The 26,464-nt window shown below is 45.7% G+C and overlaps 1 protein-coding gene across 6 annotated transcripts in view; it reads left to right on the top strand.

The window, feature by feature from the left end:
• The window catches only part of MGAM (maltase-glucoamylase), a 68,188-nt gene that overhangs the window by 30,866 nt on the left and 10,858 nt on the right, over positions 1-26,464 (top strand). For all 6 annotated transcript variants that reach the window (XM_066362906.1, XM_066362907.1, XM_066362904.1 and 3 more), the window contains 24 exons: positions 440-524; positions 845-962; positions 2,232-2,403; positions 3,680-3,796; positions 4,233-4,387; positions 4,999-5,083; positions 5,856-5,912; positions 6,434-6,558; positions 7,453-7,541; positions 8,202-8,251; positions 8,660-8,827; positions 11,499-11,651; positions 12,017-12,217; positions 15,602-15,756; positions 16,837-17,005; positions 17,274-17,370; positions 18,204-18,316; positions 19,519-19,644; positions 20,954-21,082; positions 21,341-21,451; positions 22,155-22,217; positions 23,679-23,813; positions 24,617-24,704; positions 25,517-25,655. In XM_066362906.1, the coding sequence (XP_066219003.1) occupies positions 440-524; positions 845-962; positions 2,232-2,403; positions 3,680-3,796; positions 4,233-4,387; positions 4,999-5,083; positions 5,856-5,912; positions 6,434-6,558; positions 7,453-7,541; positions 8,202-8,251; positions 8,660-8,827; positions 11,499-11,651; positions 12,017-12,217; positions 15,602-15,756; positions 16,837-17,005; positions 17,274-17,370; positions 18,204-18,316; positions 19,519-19,644; positions 20,954-21,082; positions 21,341-21,451; positions 22,155-22,217; positions 23,679-23,813; positions 24,617-24,704; positions 25,517-25,655 (2,900 nt within the window). The remainder of the gene's footprint in view (positions 1-439; positions 525-844; positions 963-2,231; positions 2,404-3,679; positions 3,797-4,232; positions 4,388-4,998; positions 5,084-5,855; positions 5,913-6,433; positions 6,559-7,452; positions 7,542-8,201; positions 8,252-8,659; positions 8,828-11,498; positions 11,652-12,016; positions 12,218-15,601; positions 15,757-16,836; positions 17,006-17,273; positions 17,371-18,203; positions 18,317-19,518; positions 19,645-20,953; positions 21,083-21,340; positions 21,452-22,154; positions 22,218-23,678; positions 23,814-24,616; positions 24,705-25,516; positions 25,656-26,464) is intronic.

The raw sequence follows: 26,464 nt of genomic DNA on the forward strand, positions 1-26,464 counted from the left end.
CACAGCCGCTGGGACACGCTGCTTCTTCTCTCTCTCTCTCTCTCTCTCTCTGCTTGTGTATATGTGTGTGTTCATAGCTATATTTGGATATACAGAGAATATGTAAGTTGATGTGTATTGAATCATATAAATTGAAATATTTTTTCACCTAATGCGTTTGGAAAGTTTTTGTTTTCAGTGATTATAGACGTGTAATTTTGAAGGGATTTTTACGAACCCGCTCCATGAAACCTTCAATGTATAAAGAAGACAGGAGTGTCTATTTCTCTCCATGTACATGAGAACCTCTTTAAAGAAAGAAACATCTGGGATCATTATTCTGATTCCTTAAATAAATAAATAAATAAATAAATAAATAAATAAATAAATAGGACACCATTAGTACAACCTAGATTGACATGTTTTTGTTTATTAATGACTTTTGCCCTTTGTCCTGTAGGATATGAATGAGGTCTCCAACTTTGTTGATGGTTCAGTGTCAGGATGTTCGACAAGCAATCTAAATTTTCCCCCATTCACTCCCAGTAAGTCTTGGTCAATGGAGAGAAGGGATGATAAATTAAGTAATACTTTCACCCAATATTTATGTTTTTGAATCATTTAACTTTGCTGAGTTGGATGGAATAATTCAGAAGAAACCCCAAGTCTAATTGAATCCTCTTGCTCCCAAACGCCTGCCCCTGGTCCTGTGAGCGCCCAGGTGGGAGGACGTGTGTGGGCCAGTGCAATCTCTCTGTACATCAGAGCAGCTGCCCCAAGTGTGTGGCCCTCCGACAGCGAGGACGCTGCGCGGTCCAGGACGCGTACTGCCGGCGCTCACTCTCTGCTCCCTTGTTTGTCCCAGGGATCCTGGATGGGTGCCTGTTCTGCAAGAGCCTCTGCATGGACGCAGTGCAGCACTGGGGCAAGCAGTACGACGTCCACAACCTGTACGGCTACTCCATGGCCATCGCCACAGCAGAGTAAGGCCACCGAGGCTGTACACCTCGCACATGACACATTACTGCTCCTGCTAGATGCTAGGTGCCAGGGTGGTACTCCTAAGGACTTTCCCAGATAAGTATGGTTCTTTTTGCTGAGTGAATGAAGAGACCACCTAACACACGGGGAAGAAGGAATCCCATAGATATTGATGGAATGTATGAAATGGAAGAACAAATGAATACATGAATAAATGGAAGGTTGGCAGAAAGAAAGAAGTAACTAGACCAAGGTCAAACAGCTAATGAATTGTAAAAGCAACACCAAAGCCCATTACTGCATGAGTCTGAGGTCCGTGTGTCTTCCTCCCTGCCACACTGTGTTGACTGGAAGGTGGAGGGTTAAGGAATTCAGGCTTCACGTGCTCTGGGGCTTAGATGCTGGCTTAGCATCCTTCTACTGCGCCGTGTCTGCCTTTGGAAATGGACTCTGATTTTACAGTGAGGAGGTGTTGAAGATGTGCTCTAGTCACTGCAGCTGTGGCAGAAGGTGGACAGACCCAAACCACGTCCATTCCTTAGCAAAGTCCTGGTAGAATTTCAGCCTTCCTGAAAGTTGTTGAAAAACTAGGAGGCGAACGTCTTTAAGCATCTAACAGATTTCTTTTTTTAAACATATAGGTGATATCTATTTATGTTTACTTATAAAAAGTACCCATACCCACACACATATATAATTTTAAAAGATCTTTGCTTATTATGAAGTTGTGACCAAAGTATTTCTACTTAAAAAGAATTTAAGTTCCGAGAGGGGGATCCCAAGTTCATTTTTGTGTATGTCTAAAGTCACACCACATGAAAGACCAATGTAGAGAATGGGGCAAAAGTAGGTTTGCAGTTGTTCGTATGGAAAATAATACAAGAATTAAGAAATAATAATAATACAAGCATAAACTGTGTTTCACCTATGTAAACCTACTTTTGCCTTACCCTGTATACATACAGCCATGTGAAGTTAAATTTTACCTTTGTTCCTTAAAAATTGTACTTATAGTTAGTAGCCTTTTTTATGTCTGCTTTGGAAATACTTGAATATTTTGGAGGTGTCGATGTACATAAAATACCTTAAAACAAAACAAAACACAAATATACTTAACGGTGCAGTCTGCTCCCATTGGCAGCCCTCACCCATCCTGCAGAGAATTAGAAGGGGTGAATGGGGTATGGACTCCTGAGATCCTGGGTATATATGTTGCTGGGCTGGGACACATTAAAAGTCACACATTGACTCTTAGGTCCCCCCCTTTCTAGAGCTGTCAAGACTGTGTTCCCCAATAAACGAAGCTTCATCATAACCCGTTCCACCTTTGCGGGATCAGGCAAGTTTGCAGCCCATTGGTTGGGAGACAACGCGGCCACCTGGAATGACCTTCGATGGTCCATCCCTGGCATGCTCGAGTTCAACCTTTTCGGTATCCCAATGGTGAGTCCACGTCCCAACCTCTCTTATAAACCTCAATTCCCAGAAAGCCTTGTTCTAGAAAGTTTTCAAATCATAAGGCGCCCCTTCTTTCCTCCCCTCCCATCCCCTCTGTGACCCAGGGATTTCATGTTTTGAGAGCATGTATTTCATCTTCTTTCATTCTCTGATACCCCAACATGCTTGCTTGTATTGCCTTATAGTTCACCCTTGGAGTGATACCATTGGAACATTGCTTTCTATTAAAGTGTAGCACACACGTAAATAAGTGCCCATGTACTTAACTATATGGCTAGTGAATTTCACAAACTGAATATGCCCTTGTATCCAGCACCCGGATGAGGAAACATAGCATTACTAGCACCCCAAAAGTGGCTTTGGCATCTTTTAGTTAAATTCAACATCTATATTTATTTATTGAGCTCCGCTGTGCAGGGTACTGAGTTAGGGATGCATGATGAGGGTGGAGAAAACCATAAATATAGTAACAGAAACACCTCCTCTTTTCCTAAAGAGTGTATAATTTAGCAGGAGGAGACATGTATAAACAAAAAATTATGACAAACAGGTACACGTGCCAACAGGGACACATATGTTAACTATCAATGGAGATCCTGAGAAAGGGACTTATTGGCACTGACAAGTTTACAGGGAACAGAAGGGAGGGAGTCAAGAGAAAGTTTGTGGAAAAGACAGCACTTGAGTTTAATCTTGAAAAGTGGGTACATTTTACCTGATTCACAAGGGAGGTCATTTTAATATTGAGAAATAAATATGAGCAAGACATTGATGGGTCTATGAGGGAAGGCATGTAGGACTGGAATGGGAAGTCGTGCTGGAAAAGGGGGTTGGAGCTTGGTTTTGAGGAGCTAATAGGATAAGCTGTACAGAGACCCTGGAAATTTTCATGAGTGACAGGATCAGATTTAGACTTTGGAAAGTTCTGAGAGTGGTGTGGTCAAAATAACGATATCAGCAGTAGTTGTAGTAACTGTTCATCAAAAAGCGATTGTGTGTCAAGTGTTCTGCTTATATGACTTAATTTAGTACAACCCTCTGTAGCTAATTTGTGCCCACTTTAACAAAGCGGGGAAACTGAGGCACAACGGGTTAAGTAAGCTACTCAAAGTCAGTAGGCACTAAAGAGCGGACACAGGATATACCCTGATTTGGTCACACCATATTAGCCTTCTGAGGAAGAGGTTAGCAGAGCTCAGTCGGGAGGCCCCTGGTAGAGAGCAAAGTGGGGTGCCCTCACGAGCTGTGGGTGTCCTTCTAGGTGGGTGCCGACATCTGTGGCTTTGCCCTGGATGCCCCCGAGGATCTGTGCAGGCGGTGGATGCAGCTGGGAGCATTCTACCCATTTTCCAGGAATCACAACGGCCAAGGCTACAAGGTCAGTCCCCCAGGAGGCAGGATCGAAATAGATTTGCATATGTTAGGACCAGACCTATCAGCATCTAAGGACTGTTTTGAGTTACCCTCCTGCCTGGTGCTTCCCTTGGCTGATTGGCACCGCTCTTTGCCATCAACCAGGACCTATGCCGCACCATTAAAATGCCCTGAGCTGTTTATACTGCTGCAGTCAGGGAAAGGTTCATGTGAAACCTCTGTGCACATTATCCACATTGCTCATTATGTAATGAAAATGAAACGAGGAAATGCTTCCAAATGTTTTAACTGGCAGTCTCCCTGAGTTGCAAGGTGAATAGTGACCGCTCACTTTGCAAGTGACCTCCCTTTGCCCACCTGTACTGATCAGAGGCCCAGCTGGACAGATGGGGTCTGGGATTCACAGCCAGACCACAGCTGCAGCTCCTTCCTCCTTCCAGAACCAGGACCCGGCCTCCTTCGGAGCTGGCTCCAGGCTGCTGAACTCCTCCAGACACTACCTGAACATCCGCTACACACTGCTGCCTTACCTCTACACCCTCCTCTACCGCGCCCACAGCCGGGGGGACACGGTGGCCAGGCCCCTTCTGCATGAGTATGCTCTTCGAACCCGAAGGACTTGGGTTTATGCAACTGGGTGGCATTGGCTATGTCATCAAATATAAGAGTGAAAATTGAAACAATTCAAAGTTACTTAGCTTATTTTTCATTCCATAAGACGCACCTGACCATAAGACACACCTAGGGTTTTCAGGAGGAAAATAAGAAAAAAAAATATGCTGAACCAAATGGTGTATTAAAATATTTAATAAAATACAGTATTTTTTGCTCCATAAGATGCATGGGCATTTCCCCCTCCACTTTTTTTGGGAAAAAAGTGCATCTTACAGAGCGAAAAATAGGGTATGTATTATATAATTACATATATTATATATATACTGGAAAACCCAGCAGGTATTTGCAGGGCTGTTGTTACCTAGGTACTATTCTAGGAAGTTCTGTTCAACCTGGGGGAGAACAGGAGGGCACAGGGCGGGGGAAAGCAGAGCTCTCTGCAGGAGTGGGGAGGGGGGAGTTGAGTGGGTGTCATGGAATAATTTGGGGGCTTTGCCCCAGGCAGGGAGCCTGTGTGCTTTGGACAGGTGGAGGGGAGAGCTTCTGGGAAGCAGTGGCCCAGATCTCAGGGACCACCTCTCCAATCTCCAGGTTCTACGGGGACAACAACACTTGGGATGTGCACCAGCAGTTTCTGTGGGGTCCCGGGCTTCTCATCACTCCGGTTCTGGACCAGGCAAGTGTTGCCATAGAGACACACAGTGGTCTCTGTTTCTGCTCCTGCCGCATCTTCTCGGGAGCATCTCTCTTCCCTGTATTCCAAACGCATCGCCCACATTTGTGGCTGCGTATGCCTCAGAGACGGCGACGGCGTGCCGGGGGTTGGGGAAGTTGGACATCTGATACACATTTTTCACCTCTAGCAGTCTTTTTTTCCTGACCATGTTCCCAACCAGAGTAGAAGCATCTCTTGGTGACCCTGAGTCTCAGAACGGCCCTATTTGTTGTCAGATCCTCAGAGCAAATCTCTGCTTGCTCCGTGAGGTAGAGGCAGAACGGAGCAGTGACCCAGCCTCACTCTCTGGTTGGGCGGACCAGGGTGTGGTTGTTGCCTGGCCGCTCGGTACCAGTGTGGTCGGGTACACGTTGTCATGCGAGTGCCCCAGCTGTACCCACCAGAGAATAACAATAACCCCCATCACTAGGGACTGCTGTGTAGTGTGAATGAGATCATCAATGCAGAACTGGAGTTTCCACTGCAACATGTTTCAATATTATTAATATTATTCCTAAGGTGGTTCCAGTTAGGATTTTTTTTTTTTTTGGTTGCCAAGTTATTGTCTCTATTATTCCTATTGGAAGAAAGGCGTGATTTGATAACAGGGCCAAGAAAGCTCATGTATGTGCACTCAGTCTATGGTGAAGAAGTTCGCAGGGAATGCTAGGGCATTGATTTTATCTCTTTCCACGGTGGGGCCGTGAGGAACAATATTCTCTCTCAATTTCAGGGCGCAGAGAAAGTGACAGCCTATGTGCCTGATGCCGTCTGGTATGACTACGAGACGGTAAGTAGCACTGACTTGTCTTCCGCTCTTCGAGGCCATGGTGCAGCTGTGTCGACGAGGGAGCAGCACCTGTCCGTGAACCGTGTATTCCTGCAGGGCGGTCTGTAATTTCAGCCGAGCCGACGACGTGAGCCCAAGTCACTTCCCATCAGCCTCGATGAAATTTGAAAAACATATTCTCATGTCCATTCTCCATTGATAAGATAAAGACTCAAGTAGAGTGCCTCATGGGCAAATACGGGAGGGGCCCAGTGGACAGTTTGACTTGGTCACGAGTTAGAACCATTGGCTCATGTAATATATGTCAGATAGCCTCAAACATGGCATACGTGCTCCCCCAAGCCGCAACTGATGACAAGACCTTTTGATTTTTTCCCCTCCTCTTGTTTCATTGCCCAACTGGACAGTACCTCAGCTAGACAGACAGTCAGGGGGAGAATCCTAGACAGCTCAGCACATGGAGGGCAGGTGGAGGTGGATGTCACGGCATGCCACGTGTTTGACTTGTCTTCCTGTTTCAGGGGGGCTACGTGAAGTGGAGGAAGAAGCAAGTAGAGATGGAGCTTCCTGGAGACAAAATTGGACTTCACCTTAGAGGAGGCTACATCTTCCCCACCCAACAGCCGGCCACAACCACAGTGGCCAGGTACAGCGTGGCTAGGCGTTCCCTTTGAGGGGGAGGCCGACAAAACTGGTTATTTCCACCCCCACCCGTTCCCCGTGAGCTGTGACAGTGCACAACAGAGGCTGTGAGGCCCGGGAGGGGTCTGCAGGAGCGCTGGCCTACGGAGAGATCCCAGCTGGAAGGCGCTCTTTTGTCCCCCCTTCTCTGAGTCCATCTATTTCACCCACTTTTTGAGTAGCATGTTGTGTTTCCTATTCGTATTTGCAAAGCAGATAGTTAGAATATTCTACTCTTCTCTCAAAGCAAACTAATAATAAATAATAAAATTAGGAAAGGTGCCATTATATAGCTAGATCTTATTGTATTTTACTGCCTTCTGAGTCAAAATGGTTATTTGGCAGGGGCAAATATATATATATGATATATATGATATATATGATATATATGATATATATGATATATATGATATATATGATATATATATATATATATATATATATCTTCCCCTATCCTGACCAAAGTTAATACTTCTTCTGCATGTATCATCTCTAAAATGATGGAGCTGAATCATTTAGTGTCTAGGATTTCTCTGTCTCCTAATAGTCTGTATTCCAAATAATGGTTGCACCAGCAGCTTTTCTTGTAGCCACTGCAGTGATTCTGTGCTTAAAGTCTTGCCCCCTACATAGATGTTTATTGCTAATGTTTGGGGATCGTTCTCTCTTCTGTGGCATTACTGACTCTAGAGAAAGATGCACCTGTTGATTTTGCCTTTGTGCCTGGAGACAAGTAGAGCCATCCACTGCTAGGGTCCCTTCCCATTTGAAATCTGATAAGACTCGTTGCCAGCTCATTTGTCAAAAACCCTCTGAGTTCAAAGACTTTGTCTGTGACATAAATCTTGTCCTCCCACAGCCGACGGAACCCTCTTAGTCTTATCGTTGCCCTCGACGACAACAAAGAAGCAAAAGGCGAACTTTTCTGGGATGATGGGGAAACGAAGGGTGAGCACTGTTGTGACAGTGTGGCCGTTTCTGAGCCTGCATCTTTTGAGTCACTCCTGCTGGTCATCCAGCGTGGGAGAAATCTCCCCAGCACAGTAGCGGTCATCACTCAAGAGGAGTTTTGTTTTCAGTAGCACTGTTGCTGGGTAGTGGTAGATGGACCATTGATGGAAGAAAAACATATTTCTCCCTCTTATAATTCTCTCATTGGTCAGCAGTATTCGTAGAGTCTCATTCCATTGTCACTGATCACCTGAAGGAGATGTTTTCAAAATTGTTCCTGCCATTCAGTGTAGACATCTTTCTCCGAAATACCAATGAACACATGCCGATATGAAAAACATACCAGTGAGGCAGTGAGAATGTACCTAAGTGTCGTTATCTGGCTCCTTAGCGCATTTTTCTGTCTCCAATATACCAACAATTCTTGTGGCTCAAGCCTGGGAGGTAGACACACTTGAGGCATGTGCCTTGGAAGCATGTGGAAGGGGAGCTTTTCAAGGTTAAAGGAGAAAGGAAAAGGGACAGTGGTGGCTGGGCCTGGGAGACTCTGTCTATAATCTTGTCCTTGTCAAGATATAGCTTCAAAACAGCCAGGGTAAACTCTGTTCTTCTGTAATGGTCAGACCTGAGTCTGAGTTGTCTTCCTCTCACTTTCAGATACTGTGGCCAATAAACTTTACCTCTTCTGTGAGTTTTCTGCCACCCAAGTGAGTAGTATATTTTTGTGAATCTTAGGTGTGGGGTTTGTCTGACTGCGAGGCTCGTGTGTATTTTGTATATGTGTGTAATTACATTTGTAGCTTCATGTGCATTTATGTTTTAGGTGAGTGCATTCTCCTAATAACCAAATTGTCCATGTTAGTAAAAAGGAGGCAATAAAATGGATAAGTGAAAGCAGTTTTTGAAATGCAGTTTTCAAATCAGTCTCTCTCTCTTTCTTTCTTTTCTTCTGCTCGGGGAGTATCAAAATAAGTTTATGCTGGTTAAGCACACATTAGTAGAGGCAGCTAAGAAGCATTCAACCCAGTTTTGGGTATCTGGTCTAGGATGGAATTTCCACGTGACTTAAGAATCTGTATGGTATAGTTAGACCTTTGTGCTTCATTGTTTTCCAGAACCGCTTGGATGTGAAGATTTTGCAGTCAACCTACAAAGACCCCAACAACTTAGTATTTAAAGAGATCAAAATCCTTGGGACCCAGGAACCTCACAACATTAGAGTGAAACGTAATGGTGTCCAAATTCAGGCTTCTCCTAACGTCACCTACGATTCTAACCTGCAGGTAAAAATCCATTTGGTGGAGATAGTTTATCAAGAATTCTTTACGGCTCATAGTGTCCTTTCTTACCAAGGTGGCATGGGTCCGGGCGGCCTGGGGTGTGAAGTCAGAGGGTGAGGAGAGGGGGAAAAATCAGGAGTGGACCCGAGCTAGAATGAATGAGGGAGCGGCTGAGAAGCTGGGATAAGGTAGAGCGAACTTTCCATCCTCTTCCCCTGGTGCCCTCAGTCTTCTGTTCTGTCTGAGTGGACAGGAGGGCACAGTTAGGAGCCTGGGAACCAGCATTAGAGGAAAAGTAGGTCTGGAAGCTGTTGGCTGATGCTAGAAAGGGAAAAATGGGAGCTGGGATTCCCATTAATGAAAAATTTTGAGGTGAGTTTTTTTTTTTTAATGTATTGTGATATATAGATTCTCACTCCAACACATACATTTTTAGGGACTATTTTAAGTCAAAGAATTTGACAGGCCTTGCTAATTTCATGGCTATTCATTTGGTGAGATGATCACCATAACATAATTTTTTATCAGTTGTGGTAAGTCCTGATACTCCTGGACCGGCTGTAACCAGTTCCTCTGCTATTCTAACATCATTAGGGAGCCTTTCCTTAAATACTCCTTGCAACGGGTGTTATCTGGGAGCAGGGGCTACTGGGTCAGTGTCATTTCTGAGGGACCTTCAGAATTTAGAGGAAATAAGTACATTTATTTTTTTACTATAATGACACATCTATGACATTTGACATGTCCTGGCACCATCCCCTGAGGATGCATCCACTATAAAGTTAGAAGTCAAGTATTATGTTTCTATTCACAAGTATAGCAAAGTGCATGCTGTTGGATGGACACATATGTGAAAACAGACTCAATAACTATTTGCTGAATAAATTAGGGATGATAAGACCAAAGGAACACTTTAACTCTTTCAGTTTGGGCGGTAGAGAGACACGATTTAAACACATGGAACATCGGGAAGGGGACAGACAACCCAAAAGCAACACATAGGAAGTATTCACTTACGCCAGGCTGATTTAATGCTCAAAGCTTAACTTGTTCGTGGAGCGAAGCCCCTGGAGAACATGGGGCTGGAGCTGGACTCTGGAAGACGGTGCATCAGCTGGAGATTCGCTGAGCTACAAGTGACAGGAAGCTCAGCCGAAGGGTGGTTTAAACCCATTGAGATTTTTTCTTTCTCCTTATGCAATAGGAAGTTTAGAAAGAGGTCTGTTCCTGGTATTGGTTCAGTGGCTCAAGGTTGTCAAGGTTGAGGTTTTTAATTTTTCTTCTCTTGTGCTTGGAAGTACCTCCTGCTTAATTCCAGTCACTGTGACCTTGTTATGGTACTGGGGGTGGGGGAGCAGGAGGAAGGCTGGGGGAGCAGGAGGAAGCAAGAAATTTCCGGGGGATTTGCACTAACCCATTAATAGCCACAGCTATGTTACATGGGTTAAAATTTTAGTTCTTAAGTGGAAACTTTAGTATTCTAAATACAAGAAGGGAGCTAACTTCTATGCAGAGTAATAGGCAACTAGCAGTATATTCTACAGATGGGCATCATTTTCTTGGAAAGGGTACTTACCTGGATGAAGCATTCAAGGTTGATATATCAGAATGAGCCAATCTAAGGAGAGCCTTCTATTAGTGAGAGATTAGCCTTGCGTGAGTCTGTGAATATTGTATAACTAGAAATAGGTAGGATTCACTTATGGAAGGAGATCAGTTTGGACAGATAGCTTATGGTCTGATTTTGGAAGATCTTAGCGCCAAAACGAGAAGGATTTGATCTAATTCTCAAAGGATCTCGTATTGATCCTCAACTCAAGGCTGTGCCATTATGAGAGTGTTATAGAGGGGGTGGGATTCATAGTACAGGGGAGTTCAGGATGAATTCAGGCTGGGAAGAGACTGGAAGAAGCGTGATACCCCTTAGTATGCAATGTCATAACTCAAGGCAATTGTGAACTTTCTCTAAGAAAATTGCTAATTAAAGAAGAGACACATAGAAAAAAATATTACATATTTAAATGAGTGAATTTAAAGGAGTTTCAAATTTTGAGACTTTGGGCTTAGAGAAATGAAGAGGCTGGGATGTTAGAAACAGAAGAAAATGGAATGATTTTGCCAAGTCACCAACTTCGCAATTGATGCAACTGGCACCCAAAGAATTTGAAGTAATGTGTCTAGGTTTCCCTAGCAGAATGGAGAGGAGAAGCCAGGCCCCATTATTCACATCCCTTCTTCTTGCCCTCAGCCCAGACCAATGGGGCACACTGGTTTGGGGAATGGAGGGCAAGGAGATGAACTTAATTTGGCATGGTCCCTGTTCTTGCATGCATGACCTCACAAGAGGAAGTGCAGAAGAGAGACTTCCTGACACAATAAGGAGGAGGAGGAGGAGGCAGGGAAGGAAAGAAAGAGGTGATTACAGAAGATTGTGTTTGACCAAACTCTTTCCAAATGTCATATACAAGGTTCACATAGAGTTGTGACATTGGACCACAGGCCCTGTGGTCATTGAGTAGCTCCCCAACCCCAATGTGGTTCTCTTCTAGAGGCTCCAGTGGTGTGTTACGTGGATTGTTGGGCCTGATATCTATTCCTTTCCTTAAAAGAAGTTTCAGATCTTGCAAGGCCTTTGTCCTGAGGGTAAATTTCCTTGTTTTTCCCATTCCTCCAGGTGGCCCTTATCACAGGACTTGATCTTGCCCTGGGAGAAGCGTACACTGTGGAATGGGAGCTGAAGATCAAGGATACAGAAAAAATTGACTGTTATCCTGATGAGCATGGTGCTTCTGAAACAAACTGTACTGCCCGAGGCTGTGCCTGGGAGGTAACTGTGCTGATGGGTTCCTACGTTAAAATTCTCTGCACTAGACCTACAATTTCACCAGCGTAGCACATAGTACCTCTGTGATTACTACAAACCCACAGAAAGAAAGGACTTCCAAAGGAATCTGCGTTCTTTTAATCTGGATGTGAAGTCTGCGTAGGGACAGGAATGAGATAGGATTTGTTTGATTTTCAACAAATATTTTGCATGGAGACTAGGCATTTAAACTTGTATCATAGCCAAAGAGTATATAGGGAGATGAGGGACGGTCTGGCTTTATCTCCCTGTAAACTGCCTTTTCCAACCCCTTTCTATGTGATCATTTTAGGACCACATGCTGAGCTCACTTTGGCTTTCCTTCCCAGGTGTCCCCTTCTCCAGAAGTCCCTGCTTGCTATTTCGTCAGTGAGCTGTACTCTGTCAGTGATGATCAGTACCACTCACATGGGGCCACGGCGGCCATCTCCTTAAAGTCTCCCCTTCATGCCAACGCTTTTCCCTCAACGCCCGTGAGCTCCCTCCGCCTGGATGTGACTTACCACAAGAATGACATGCTGCAGTTCAAGGTGCGTGCCTACAGTCTGCTTATCAAGTGCTGACTGGGCGCTTCTCCGCTCCCCGACATTTTGCTAGTCAAGGTTACAGAACCCTAACGTAGCTTTGCTTTTCTGAGTGAACCATGCTTTGCTTCAGCATGCTCGGTCATTATCCTCCGAGCAACGGGAAACGGTGATGGAATGGTGAGACCCGTTCTAATTCGCATTTCGGAAAGATGACTGTGTCTTCTGTGAGGAGAATGGTTGGGAGGACAAGAGCAAAGAACAGAGCCAATTAGGAGGTCAGGTGACCCAGTTAGGTAAGCTGGACGAGGGCCAAGCCTAGACAAGTACTGGAATGAGGTGGGGAACAGTGGGCATCTTTGAGAGACGGGAAGGTAGTGTGACGAGATCTGGTAACGGCTACAGTAGGGGATGACGAGAGGAAGCGTCAGGAGTGGTTACCATGTTTCTAAGCTTGAACCTTCTCCTGGATGACGGTGATGTGGCCATTGAACTTTGGATATCTGTGAAATAGCCATGAAAACGTAGTGATCCCTCTTTTCTATGATTGATTACATGTGAGGACCTAGTGATGGACTGTTTGGGGTCTATTTCTCTATTAAATTGTGGGTCTCTGAAAGACAGGGACTTGTCCTTTTATCTTTGTGTTTCTGAAATCTAACACAGAGCCTGATAGATAATTAGCACCCAGGTGTTCATTGAGAGGATAAACAAAAGACAGTAGGTGTTGCCTGAAAGGTTCTTCACAATCTAATGTCAACCTGGACTGTGAGCTCTTACACATCTTCTAATGTGAGGATGGGGCTCTTTTATATGTCGGTCCTCACCGGAGCACTGGTGGCATGTGACAGTTGACAGCACCTAGTGGGTTTGAAATAAATGAACTTGCTTTGGTTTCCAGGGTTAAACCCATTACCACTCTACCTCCTGATCACCTGAGCTCTCTCTGAAATACTGGCCTCTCTGGCCCCGCTTTGAGACTTGGTGCCTTTGCATTTACCTGTATTTCTCCATGTATAAGACGCTCCCATGTATAAGACGCACCTTAATTATGGGGCCCGAAATTAAAAAAAAATGTATTACATAAAGTTATTGAACTCAAGTTTTATTCATCATAAAATTCATACAACTCCTCATCACTGTCAAAACTCCCATCCTGTGTCTGAGGATGAATCACTGTCTTCATATATTGCCTCGTCCTCAGTTTCATCTATGGCATATGAAATGCCACACTTCTACAACCACTGTATAAGACTCATCCAGTTTTCAGACCCCAAATTTTTTGAAAAATTCTGTGTCTTATACGTGGGGAAATACGGTATTTCTCTACCAGGAATGACTTGATCTCCTTTGGGTGTTTGGTTAATGGCTACGAAGCTTTCGAGACTGAGCCTGTATTTTTCCTATGAAACTGTCTCAGGTCCCCTGAAATAGTGTTAGGTATCTCCTTCCCTACCATGTCACAACACTTCTACATCAGCATATATCACCCAAGGTTGTGAGTGTACCAGTTAGCATGTGACTTTCTTAAAAATAATACTGTGTCTTATGCAGCTTAGTTATCCCTAGTGCAGTGGTTCTCAAACTTTTTGAAGTCGAGGCACATTTAAAATTCTATAAATAATTGTAGGCACACTATATACAGATTTCTGAGAAATACATTATATATATAATAATTAAGTCAAATATTAAAGAAGAAAATAAAGTCCAAGCATGCTTTTATGGTAATTAAATGAAATAAATATGACAAAATTAAATTTATTCTCACATTAAAAAACTTTTTAGAGTTATGCTTTTTAGAATTCGTAAAAAAGAAGGGTTAAAAAAAAAAACGACAAAAATGTTATCTTTTTATATATATAGATATGTTCTTAGTAAGGTTTATCAAATTCAACAGGCCCGGGCGCAAATGTGTTAAGTTTTTTTATTCTTGTGTTTATGAGAAACATGAGCCTGATGTGTCCTAGCGATTTCTTCAATGTTTGGGCATATATTTGAAGGGCAAACTCTCATTTCCTCATCAATACATTGAAGAATTCCTCTCTTTTTACTCTTAATTGTGTTGAGGGTAGAAAATCCTAATTCACATAAATAGGATGTAGAAAATTGTAGTAAAATGTTCAAAGCTTTTTTAGATATTGCCACAAATTCTTCTTTTATAGAAATCCAAAAGGCTTCAAGAGACAATTTCTTATATTTAGTCATCAATCCAAAACCCCCACCAAACATATCATCTTAACTTTACACCAAACAAAGGATAGAAGAAACTTGCCTCCAGTCTTTCTGGGGAACATGGGGGGTAGTGTAAACAATCCAGCACCACAGCTTAACAGCCTTTTGCAACCTAATCAGACAAGTGAGGTGGGGGTTGGGCAGACTGTCAGCTTACAGTCAATTCCCCACACCTCTGTCCCCCAAAAATCTAAACTCCAAAAACTCTGTTGGTTTTTTGGTCCCCAACAGGCACATATTTCTCTGGAATACCATAGAGTGTACCTGGAAATCTTCTAAGGTGCACCACTTTGAGAACCACTGCCCTAGTGTCTACTACAGTATAAGCAAGAATACAGTAGATACTCAGGGAATCAATTTTGATCCCATTTTTAACAAGAACATCTGCTTTTTTTTTTTTCATTTTTCCAAAGCTGGAAACTGGGAGGCAGTCAGACAGACTCCCGCATGCGCCCGACAGGGATCCACCTGGCATGCCCACCAGGGGGCGATGCTCTGTCCCTCTGGGGCGTTGCTCTGTCGCATCCAGAGCCATTCTAGCGCCTGAGGCAGAGGCCACAGAGCCATCCTCAGTGCCTGGGCCATCGTTGCTCCAGTGGAGCCTCGGCTGCGGGAGGGGAAGAAAGAGACAGAGAGGAAGGAGAGGGGGAGGGGTGGAGAAGCAGATGGGCGCTTCTCCTGTGTGTCCTGGCCAGGAATCGAACCCGGGACTCCTGCACGCCAGGCCGACGCTCTACCGCTGAGCCAACTGGCCAGGGCTACATCTGCTTTTTTTGATCAAGTAGAGTTTATGGGAGAATTTTTTTTTGAATTCAGAAAAGTTTTCAGGTATTTGCATTGACTCATACACCTACACATAAAGTAATAAATAATATATTCTTAAATACCAAACTGATTCTAGACTGATTTGCCAAGATAATACCAATGTCAAGGTGCGGGTGTTACTATAATAGAGATCTTATAAACAAGATATGACAGACTCAAATCACATATTAAGCCTGACATTGTTCTTTGATATGTTAATCAAATCCCAAGTATCCTGAGCTTCAAGAAGACAAATAATGGCATTCAGACTCTTTGTCACAGTCAAGTTTCTGCTAAGGGTACAGGCTTTAAGAGTACTGTGCTTACCTAAAAACCAATTTTCTCTGTCCCTAGATTTATGATCCCAACAACAAGCGGTATGAAGTCCCAGTCCCTCTCAATATACCCGCAGCTCCATCCAGCACCCCTGAGAATCGACTCTATGATGTCCTTATTAAGAAGAATCCATTTGGGATTGAAATCCGCCGGAAGAGTACAGGCACCGTAATGTAAATGGCTCCCAGTCTGGCTTGGATTGATGGTCACCTGCACATTTATTGCTCGGTCCACTGTCCTTGCAGATATCCTGGCCCAAAGCACCACACTATCCATTTCCAGATTAATGAATAAGTTATTTCCTTGGGGTCTGTTCTTATCAGAATGCTTTGGTCTCCTGGGAATAATTACAGAGGCAATTGCACCTGCTTAGATATTCACTCAACAAATGTTTATGGGGTGCCTTCTCTGTATTATGTGGTTATGGAAGATGAGGTCTCTCTTTTCATGACAAAAAATAGTAAGTAAATAGCAAAGATAATTTAAGTTAAAACAAATATAAGGAGACTTAGATAGTGACACTTGCTATGTAGGAAAAGAGCAGGATAGCTGAGGGTTATTGGATGTCACTGCTTTCAGTGCTGTGGTCAGAGTGGATCTCTCTGAGGCGGTGACATTGAGAGTAGGACCGGGGTGAGGAGAAGGAGGCACCCAGGTGGAAATCTGAGGGGTGGGGAACAGCATTTTAGACAGATGAGCTAGGGAGGTCACAGGCCACGAAACAGGAACAAGCTTGGCATAGTGGGGGTGGGGGTGGGAACGGCCAATATTGTGGGAGCAGTGTAGTATGTAGGGAAGTAAGTGTGGGAGGTCAAGCTGGGTTTAGGTGGGTTTCAGACCAGGTATGGCCTTGAAGACTTTATAAGGTGTCCTAACGCAAATCCCTGAAGAATTGTAAACAAGGGAGTGACATGACATGAGATACTTTGAAAAGATTCGCTCTGAGTCCTTCGTAGTCAATGGACGAGGGGAGAGCGAGAGTGGAAGCTGGGGCTGGTGTGGAGTGGTAGCGCCCGGCCGAGATGGAGGGCATGATTGGACTGGGCGTCCTGCAGGGAAGACTGACAAGAGGCAGTGATGGAGGAAAACAGAACGCAGCTGGCCCCTGGACTTCCAGCAGAGACATCTGTGATACACTTTGTTTGTTTGGGAGATTAGCAGAGTGGGGGAGGAGGGATCAAGAATTTAATGCAGCTGCATGAAGCCAACAGCCCATTTCTTTTCTTTCCCACATACACCCTTTTGTGTTGCAGCTGGGACTCTCAACTTCTTGGCTTCACCTTCAACGACATGTTTCTCCGCATCTCCACACGCCTTCCCTCCGAGTATCTCTATGGCTTCGGAGAAAACGAGCACACATCCTACAGGCGAGACCTGAACTGGCACACGTGGGGGATGTTTTCCCGAGACCAGCCCCCGGGGGTAAGGGCCGAAGGTTGGCATCTGCGCCTCTGCCTCTCTCCGCCCACATGTGCGCACTCCCTGTTGCATCTCCCCAGACTTAGCGTGGGTGGTCACATTCTGCTTTCAGATAGTGGACCAGTTCTCAGGCTCCTTTGCTTCTGTGCAGTTAGTATGTTTCACAGAGAAGACGAGACACACCTTGTGATCCGTTTCTGTTGAGTTTCTGTTTCTTCCTCAGTCACAATGTCTTTTAACCTCTTGCCACTTCTTCGCATGACTCCCCCAGTATAAGAAGAATTCCTACGGCGTCCACCCCTACTACATGGGGCTGGAGGAGGACGGCAGCGCCCACGGAGTGCTTCTGCTGAACAGCAATGCCATGGGTAAGAGGTGCTAGCTCTCCCCTTAGCGCACAAAACCAAGTTCTTGAGGAACTTCAGAATGTATTGACCTAGCTGCCCCCTAATGTCAACATCATTACCATGTAAACAGTTTTATTTTCTTCTTAGCCTTTCTATTTAGCTGTCCTGTTTATTTCAGTTCAGTAACATGTATTAACAAGAGCTCACTAAACTCTGATTTGGCAAAAAAAAACCCATGTAAGAGGGAATAACAAAACCAAGCGAGTCCCAAATATCCTGGGGGCCAGCCCTGGGCCACCTGTGTGATCTGAATTAGTGATGAAGCTTGGGTCAGAGGACGCTCTGGGGGTGTGAGGATGTGAAGAACACGTGTACTCGTTATTGGAAAGAGGTTGGAAAGTCGGGAGGGGGAGGGGAAAGCATGCATGTGAGCAGTGGTGAAATCTGAATGAGGTCTGTACCTGAGTGAGTAGAACTCCATCTGTCAGTTTCCTGGTTTTGACAATGTACAGTGGTTATCTAAGATGTCGTCATAGGAGGAAGCTGGCTGAGCCTATCAGGGCTTACTCGGATATAATTTCTGTAACTTGTAAGTTGTAAACTATTGTAAATAAAAGTTTTAATAATTAAAAAGAGCAGAATGACAAAACATAGTAAGGTATTAGAGAACACTAAAGTGGGAAAATCCAGACGTGAGCCCTGTAGACTTGCACTAGATGTCTTCAGTCCTGTGAGGGTACAGTGCAGTACACTCTCTTGCTACGGGGGCAGAAGGAGAGGGGAAGTTAGCATTTCAGGGGTAGTCCCTCACTATGAAGGTCTGCAGACTGATTGGTATTTTCCTGCATTTTCAGATGTGACGTTCCAGCCCTTGCCTGCCCTGACATACCGTACCACGGGAGGCATTCTGGACTTCTACGTGGTGTTGGGGCCAACTCCAGAGCTTGTCACTCAGCAGTACACTGAGGTAGCAGGAAATTCAATTGGTTACACAGTATTTCAGCAATACATTTTGTGTTCCAAAACCCACATTTATTAATGTAGTTCTCTGATAATAACTGGGAGTATTGGTCTTATTGGGAGTCAGGTAGGTCATAAAATAAGGAAAAAATATATATTCCAATCATCGTTGAATTCACAGACTTGCAAAGCATTGCAGAGCAGCAGAGTTAACAGGGTGATTGTGGAGTTGGCAATGGTGGTGATGATGGTGATGGTGATGTGATGGTGGTGGTGATGGTGGTGGTGGTGTTGATGATGGTGATGGTGGTGATGGTGATGGTGGTGGTGGTGGTGGTGGTGATGGTGGTGGTGGAGGTGATGGTGATGGTGCTGGTGGAGGTGATGGTGATGGTGGTGATGGTGGTGGTGGAGGTGGTGGTGATGGTGGAGGTGGAGGTGGTGATGGTGGTGATGGTGGAGGTGGAGGTGGTGATGGTGGTGATGGTGGAAGTAGAGGTGGTGGTGATGGTGGTGATGGTGGAGTTGGAGATGGAGGTGGTGATGGTGGTGATGATGGAGGTGGTGATGGTGGTGATGGTGCTGGTGGAGGTGATGGTGGTGGTGGTGGTGATGGTGGTGGTCGTGGTGAGATGATATAGTTGTTGTTGATGGTGATATAATGATGATGGTAGAATAGTGGTGGGGTAATGGTGATAATAGTGGCCATGACAGTTGCTTTGGTAGCATTAACAAACATGTATATAAACCTTACTGTGTGTCACTAATCTATTACTTCATGTTAGAGCACTTTACATACATATATTAACTCATTCAGTACTCACAAAAACACTAAGAAGCAAATATAGTTATCCCCCAATTACAAGTGAAGAAACTGATGCAGAAGAGCATCAGGTACTGTGCCCAAGGTCACGCAGCCAGCCAGGATTGCAGCCTGTCTGGCAACCCAGGCATTTTGCCTCTGGAGTCGAGGTTCTTAACTGGTAAGCTAGACTGCCTCTAGGAATCAGAGTAAAATCAGATTTCCCGAAGTTCCTGGGGAGGGAGGTCCAGTCTGTCAGGAAGCTTTCTCCGAGGCTCCCGGGGGCTGTGCACCTTCTCTGTTTCTCTCCGGATTGGAATATGTTGGTTGTCCAGCTTAGGGTGCTGGAAAAGTGTGCAGTTTCAATCCAGATCCTTAAAAGCTAATATTTTATGTCTATTTTCTAGCTGATTGGTCGTCCAGTGATGGTCCCTTACTGGGCCCTGGGGTTCCAGCTGTGTCGCTATGGATACCAGAACGACGCTGAGATTGCCAGCTTGTATGATGACATGGTGGCTGCCCATGTCCCCTATGTACGTTCTCTACCTGTGGTGCCCTCGCTCTGGGACCACATGGCCTTCCCTTGTTGTCTCTGCATCTGTGCTCGTTGGTCTATTTTTTGTGTGAGTCTCTACAGTGACAAAGTGCTTTCTCATACAATATCACAGTGGGCCTCACCCCAGCCCAGTGATGCAGGTGGGGATCATGGTCCCCACCGCAGAGTCATGGTGATTTGCTAATGGAGGAGGACCCAGGGCCAGCTCCAGGGCTTTCTCTGCTGGACCATGCTTCCATTTCTGTTACATGGCTTTAAAATATTTAGTCAAAAGCATCCTGGGTTCCATAAAAAAGGGATCTCCCAAACAGCAGTATTGTTTACTTTTAAAAACTCAACCCAAATTCAGTCAGACTACTGTGTGTGCGTAGACAGAAGCTCCATTCCAACACGTGGCCAGTGCCGGAGGGGACAGAGCATCCTCAGCTTTGGGCTCATCTGGGCTGGATGTAGGGATCTTGGAAGTGGCTTCCAGAAAAAAGTATGTGTGGAAGAGAACTCTTTCACTTGCCAAGAGGGGTCCAGTAATCATAGAATCGATCCCATGAACCAGGCACATACAGGGATGGGCAAACATAGGTTTCCAGTTTGCGAGTACAGGAAACACAGAGTTTATTCTTGTATTATTTATTATTTATTGTATTATTTCCCATATGGACAACCATAATCCTATTTTTGCCCGCCCCATGTCTTTAATTTTTATCCTACTTATTTTTTATTGCTTATAATTGTTTCTATGGCTGGAAAGTATAGCATGCCATATTTTATTCTTAATGAGAAAGTCGCGTTTAACAACCCCCAGGGTTGGATATGCCAAAGCAATTGCAGGTTTTGTTTTGTTCTTGGTAGGTTTCCCATCCATGTTGTATCCGTAGTGGGTGATTTACACTGTGTTATTTTCTCTGAACTTGAACCACCGACTCCAGGGCAGCCTCTTTGGGGAGGTAACCACCGTTGCTCCTTATGTTGGCCACATGCAAGGGGCTTCCTCATCCACCGTTTTCTTTTATCCTCAAAACAGCCCTGCCCAATTGGCACTGCCATCTTTTATTTTTCCTAATTTAGGTTTTTTTTTTTTGTTTTTTTTTACTATTTTACAAAGGAAAATTAGGAAGGTAGGTAGATTTCCCAGAACCGAGCACCTGACAGATTATAGAACTGGGATGCGAGAGTCGGAAAAAGGCCACCTGGAATCCACTACCTGTCGGGCTAGTGGCAGGCTGTCCTCGCCTGGGGCCTGGACTTCCATAGCCAGCAGCCCCTCCGTTCCCTGTGTGCCCCCCCAGGACGTGCAATACTCGGACATCGACTACATGGAGCGGCAGCTGGACTTCACCCTCGACCCCAACTTCGCCGGATTCCCGGCTCTCATTACCCGCATGAAGGCGAACGGGATGCGGGTCATCCTCATTCTGGTTTGTCCCTCTGGGCACAGAAGGTGTCTGTTTGGAGGGGGGGACAAGCTTTGGTGGAGAAAGCCTTACACCTATTGTGCTTCTGTTACAAGTAGAGAAGTTGAGGGTCCCAAAGACAAGTCTGTCTGCCAGGACTCGCAGGAGCCCACCGTTCAGGCGGAAGCCCGCGCCTTCCCTGTGGCGGAGTTTTCCTTTTTTCTGTCCCTAAGTCATTCTCTGGCTTTGGTTGTTCTCACCTGACCTGTGCTTTGATTTTAGGACCCAGCCATTTCTGGAAATGAGACAAAGCCCTACCCTGCGTTCACTCGGGGCGTGGAGGACGATGTCTTCATCAAAGCCCCTAATGGGGGAGACATTGTCTGGGGAAAGGTAGGACCTGAGCCCTGATCCAGCCGGGAGGGCGGGGGTGACTGGTGGCGTGTTTGTGCCTGTGGCTTTTTTGGCTTTTTTCATTTGGGCTCTGAAGTCAGAATTATGTTAAGGACTTTTCTTTCTTTTTTTTTTTTTTTTTTTTGTATTTTTCTGAAGCTGGAAACGGGGAGAGACAGTCAGACAGACTCCCGCATGCGCCCGACCGGGATCCACCCGGCACGCCCACCAGGGGCGACGCTCTGCCCACCAGGGGGCGATGCTCTGCCCCTCTGGGGCGTCGCTCTGCTGTGACCAGAGCCACTGTAGCGCCTGGGGCAGAGGCCAAGGAGCCATCCCCAGCGCCCGGGCCATCTTTGCTCCAATGGAGTCTTGGCTGCGGGAGGGGAAGAGAGAGACAGAGAGGAAGGGGGGGGTGGAGAAGCAAATGGAGAAGTGCTTCTCCTATGTGCCCTGGCCGGGAATCAAACCCGGGTCCCCCGCATGCCAGGCCGACGCTCTACCGCTGAGCCAACCGGCCAGGGCCTGTTAAGGACTTTTTAAGGCCCACACCTGCATTGTGAGATGCACTTCTCTCTCGATCAATCCTACATGAAAATCCAAGTTATTATCCCCTGTAGGACTCGGATTCATAGTTTCTTAGGAAATACTATATAAGAGACATTACCTACTGCATTGCTTTTGAACATTTTTCTCTCCACAGGTCTGGCCTGATTTTCCCAATGTCACTATCAACGGGTCCCTGGACTGGGAGAGTCAAGTGAAGGTAAAGGGCCCTTTGTGGGTATTGGGCGATGTCAGGGTCACCAGGAAGGTCTACCTTTTAATCAGTTTATTTTTTAAAAGATGACTCAGATGTGACTGATATTAGTCTTTATTCCAGTCCTCCATCGCCCTCCCCTCCCCCGTGTTTTCCAACCTGCCCATGCTGGAGCTCTCCGTTTCTGGTGAAAGACCTTCCGGTTCCATGTTCCTACCCTTCGTGTGGAACAAAAAGCCATCCCTGGCCTGCCCCCCTCACAAGACCGTCTGTGGCATGGCCTGCTACCCTCTCCCTTCTCTGTGAGCCGGACCCCTGGGGACCGACCTGTTTCTGTTTCCCTCTGTGTTCTTTGCCTCTTCTCTAGAAACCGGGTTCCTACCTGCCTTCTGTCTGTTGTGTGTGAGAGCTGGAGGTTCCTCGAGCAAGCCTTCCTTCCATTGCTCCCCCATCCTTACTTCCAGTATTATTGAGCTTTTGAATTCCTAAAATGCACTGTTGAACACAGATAGAGGCACCTGTTTACTGAGACGTACAGAGGATCATACACTTCCTTAACAAGCCATGTGACCTGCTTAGAAATTGATGAATATTTGCTGCTGCTAAGTGGTGTGAATTCACAGTTAGCCACTGTGCATTTATTTTACATCAGGTTTTAAGCTAAGCACTCAGGGTGGGGGTGGATACAGAGATCAATCAGAAGGAAATAAAACAAGGGTCCTTGCTCTCAAAATCCTTACAATACAGTTAAGGAGTTATGCCTTGGGTCTGCGTTTCAGGTTGAAATGTAGACGTGACTGTTATTATTTGAGGACATTAAAGAGAAGGGGGAGTTGCAACTTCCTCCTGAAGTCCTCCCAAATTCCTTGTCACACCAGTGCTGTTTTTAAGCGATTCCGAAACTAGAAAAAAGACAGAGGCATACTAGTTAGATGGTCTAACACGATACAAGGCAACCTTCCCTCTCCCCCACCCCTTTCCCTCATGGGAGTGAGACACGAGAGGATCAACTGGATGTTTCTTTCCAACCTGTTGACAGAGCTTCTGCTGTCGGCCTCTTCCCGGCTGCGGGCTCTAGGGAGAGATCTTCCCTCACTCACGCCTTGTCTTTGAGGAGTGCTTAGGAGTCCATAGGTTAGAAACTGAGGGTTGGGCATCTAATACATGAGGTAGTGGGTTCAGGTGTTGATTGTTACTGTTCATGTTGATACGGAGAGGAAAGCAGTCTATAGATCCTTTCCAAATGCTAAGGAGGTATCTAGTTTGTGCTAGCTTTTCCCCCTGCACTATTTGAAATAAGCAAATTTAAAAAAAACAAACAAAAAAAGAAGTGAAGATCATTGTTTGGGCTCTCTGTGGATCATCGGTCACCGTGTAGTACAAGGCTGTGCATGAATTAATCTCTCCGTGAATGCCCATTGGCTGTCTAATACACTAATTTGGAGCAAATATATTTAATTTTTACAGCAATACCGAGCTTATGTGGCCTTCCCAGACTTTTTTCGTAATTCAACCGCCACCTGGTGGAAGAGGGAGCTGCAGGAACTGTACACCAACCCCCAGAATCCAGAGAAGAGCTTGAAGTATGACGGCATGTGGATTGTGAGTGTTTGTGTCGGCGCACACTGCCGGGCTGTGTCTGCCTTTGCGTGTGGAAGTGCAGCTATTGCTGACCTTTAATTGAGAAAGACGGTAATCGTCCCAGGGAGACCTTGGACATGTCAGATTTGGTTCCTCCTGTCGGGAGTGGGGCAGCCCCAACAGTCCTCGGACCTTGGACCTTGTCACAGGTTCCTGTCGTAAATCTCCAAGCTGATTACTAGGAGTTTCTTGGAACTGAGACTTGCTTCACATCCTGAGGGAGAATTTGAAAAAATACCAAAAAACAAATCCTCTAGCCCAGGGGTAGTCAACCTTTTTATACGTACTGCCCACTTTTGTATCTGTGTTAGTAGTAAAATTTTCTAACCGCCCACCAGTTCCAAAGTAATGGTGATTTATAAAGTAGGGAAGTAACTTTACTTTATAAAATTTATAAAGCAGAGTTACAGCAAGTTAAAGCATATAATAATAATTACTTACCAAGTACTTTATGTCGGATTTTCGCTAAGTGTGGCAGAATAAATCTTTATAAAACAACTTACTATAGTTAAATCTATCTTTTTATTTATACTTTGGTTGCTGCGCTACTGCCCACCATGAAAGCTGGAGCGCCCACTAGTGGGTGGTAGGGACCAGGTTGACTACCACTGCTCTAGCCAGTCATTCTGTCAGGCTTGATTGACCTTTCTGGTTAACCCTCAGCTGGATTTGATGATTACTGGATGATGAATGATTTATTTCCTACGTCTTTCTCTCTGAGTCTATTTTAAAAAGCAAAGTGTATCTGTGTTTGACACTTCTAGGATATGAATGAACCGGCAAGCTTCGTGAATGGGGCAGTCCCTCCGGGCTGCAAGGATGCCACCCTGAACCGCCCTCCCTATATGCCACGTAAGGACCCTGGGTCTCCCCTGCTGGCAGGGGCGTGGCCGCAAGGAGTGACCCCTGTGAGAGGCCGGCAGCCAGGGCTTTATCCTGGCTGCTCAGTGCACATCCTCAGTGCTGCTTTGATTTTTTTGAGGTGGGCCAATGACAAACACACTTTAAGCACTTTACGCAGTAGGGTGTGTGCAAGTCACAGGCCACTTTGAGTGAATTGTTAAAATTTGTTCAGAAAACACTTAATAGTGGTTGTGTCTCCGAAGGATACTCCAGCTTCCTTCCTTACTTCTTTAGGCTTATGTTAATTCCCCCACAAGAGTCTGTCGTGCCACCAGTGGGTGGCACCTAGCAGCTTCCCCTTATCATGGAGTTGATGGACTTTAGCCCTAATGCTTGTGTTCATAGCTTGGCCCCATAAATTATCCTCACTGTGAGTGTGTGACCTTCAACAGACTACTTGATGTTCCCAAATCTCAGTTTTTTAAACTGTAAAAAGGGGGTAATGATATCTTCTGCATAGGAGTAAGATAAGAATGACATGAAATAATTCACATGTCAAAAACCTAGGCTGGAGCATGTCCCCTAAGTGTCTGACAACTCTGTGTTCTTCCCCACGCCCTTGGCTTTCTCCTGGAGAACATTCCTGAGGACTCGATGTTGAAAATGCCCATGGGCACCATTGCAGGTCACAGAGCTGAGCAGTTCCCATGCCTCTGGGAAGAAGAGGGCCCCATGCAGATGTAGAGTGCAATCCCTTGAAGAGACATCAGGGGTAAACAGGACCAGAGGTGGCTTTCACATCCCAGGCTCTTGGTCCGCAGATTTGGATTCCAGGGACAGGGGTCTGAGCAGCAAGACCCTGTGCATGGAGAGTGAGCAGGTCCTGCCCGACGGCTCCCGGGTGCGGCACTACGACGTGCACAGCCTGTACGGGTGGTCCCAGACCAGACCCACATACGAGTGAGTCGTCACCTCCCTTCCCTTCAGCCCGTGGCGATGGCGCTACCCTGCTTCCCCTCTCCGTCCCTCTTCCTGTGGGCTCAAAACGGTTTTAATCACAGCTGCGCAGCAGTTCTCACCTATTAGACAAATGCCCATGCGCATGGAGCCTGGCCCCGTGGTGGTCGTAGTTGACAGGACCGATTTGAATAAGGGCCAGTCCTGCCAGAGAGGGACGGGGGTCCTCGTGGAGAGTGCACGGGCCATTATCACACACTGCAGCTGGTGCTGCGACCACATGAGCTATAAGAGGCAAAGGGAATGTGGAGGACTGGAGGCCTCTTTTATTTCAGAAGTCACTTAGCTCTTTTGGGATTTTTTTCCCCCTTAATTTGTCAGTCTTGTTGGATAGCCAACTAGAGTTCTGCTGCATTAGCGTTGCCCCAATTTGTGAGCTCAGCCAATGACAAATAAGAATGAGCCCAAGGAACCGCCTTATGAAGAAATTTACCTTCATCCCTCTCCAGTATATAATACTGAATACTGAGTAAATAAATAGTAAAACTTGGTGATTCATTACTTATTGTTTCTAGGCAATCCAGCGAGTTTATGACATGGTGAAGTTCTTTGTAAAACTGTAACTACACTAGAGGTTTAACTGTTGCTATTCTCTCCGCCACCTGGTGTTGGTCGGTAGGGACCCCACCATGGCTCAGACTTCCGTCTTTCCTCCAGCGACACGGGAAGCACTGTGTCCCCACATCCCAGGGTTAGAAGTGCTGGGAGGGGGAGCTGTGCGGCCCGTCCTCCCCTGTTCTGATGTCAGGATC

Source organism: Saccopteryx leptura, chromosome 2, assembly GCF_036850995.1.
Source record: "Saccopteryx leptura isolate mSacLep1 chromosome 2, mSacLep1_pri_phased_curated, whole genome shotgun sequence".
Classification (NCBI taxonomy): Eukaryota; Metazoa; Chordata; class Mammalia; order Chiroptera; family Emballonuridae; genus Saccopteryx; species Saccopteryx leptura.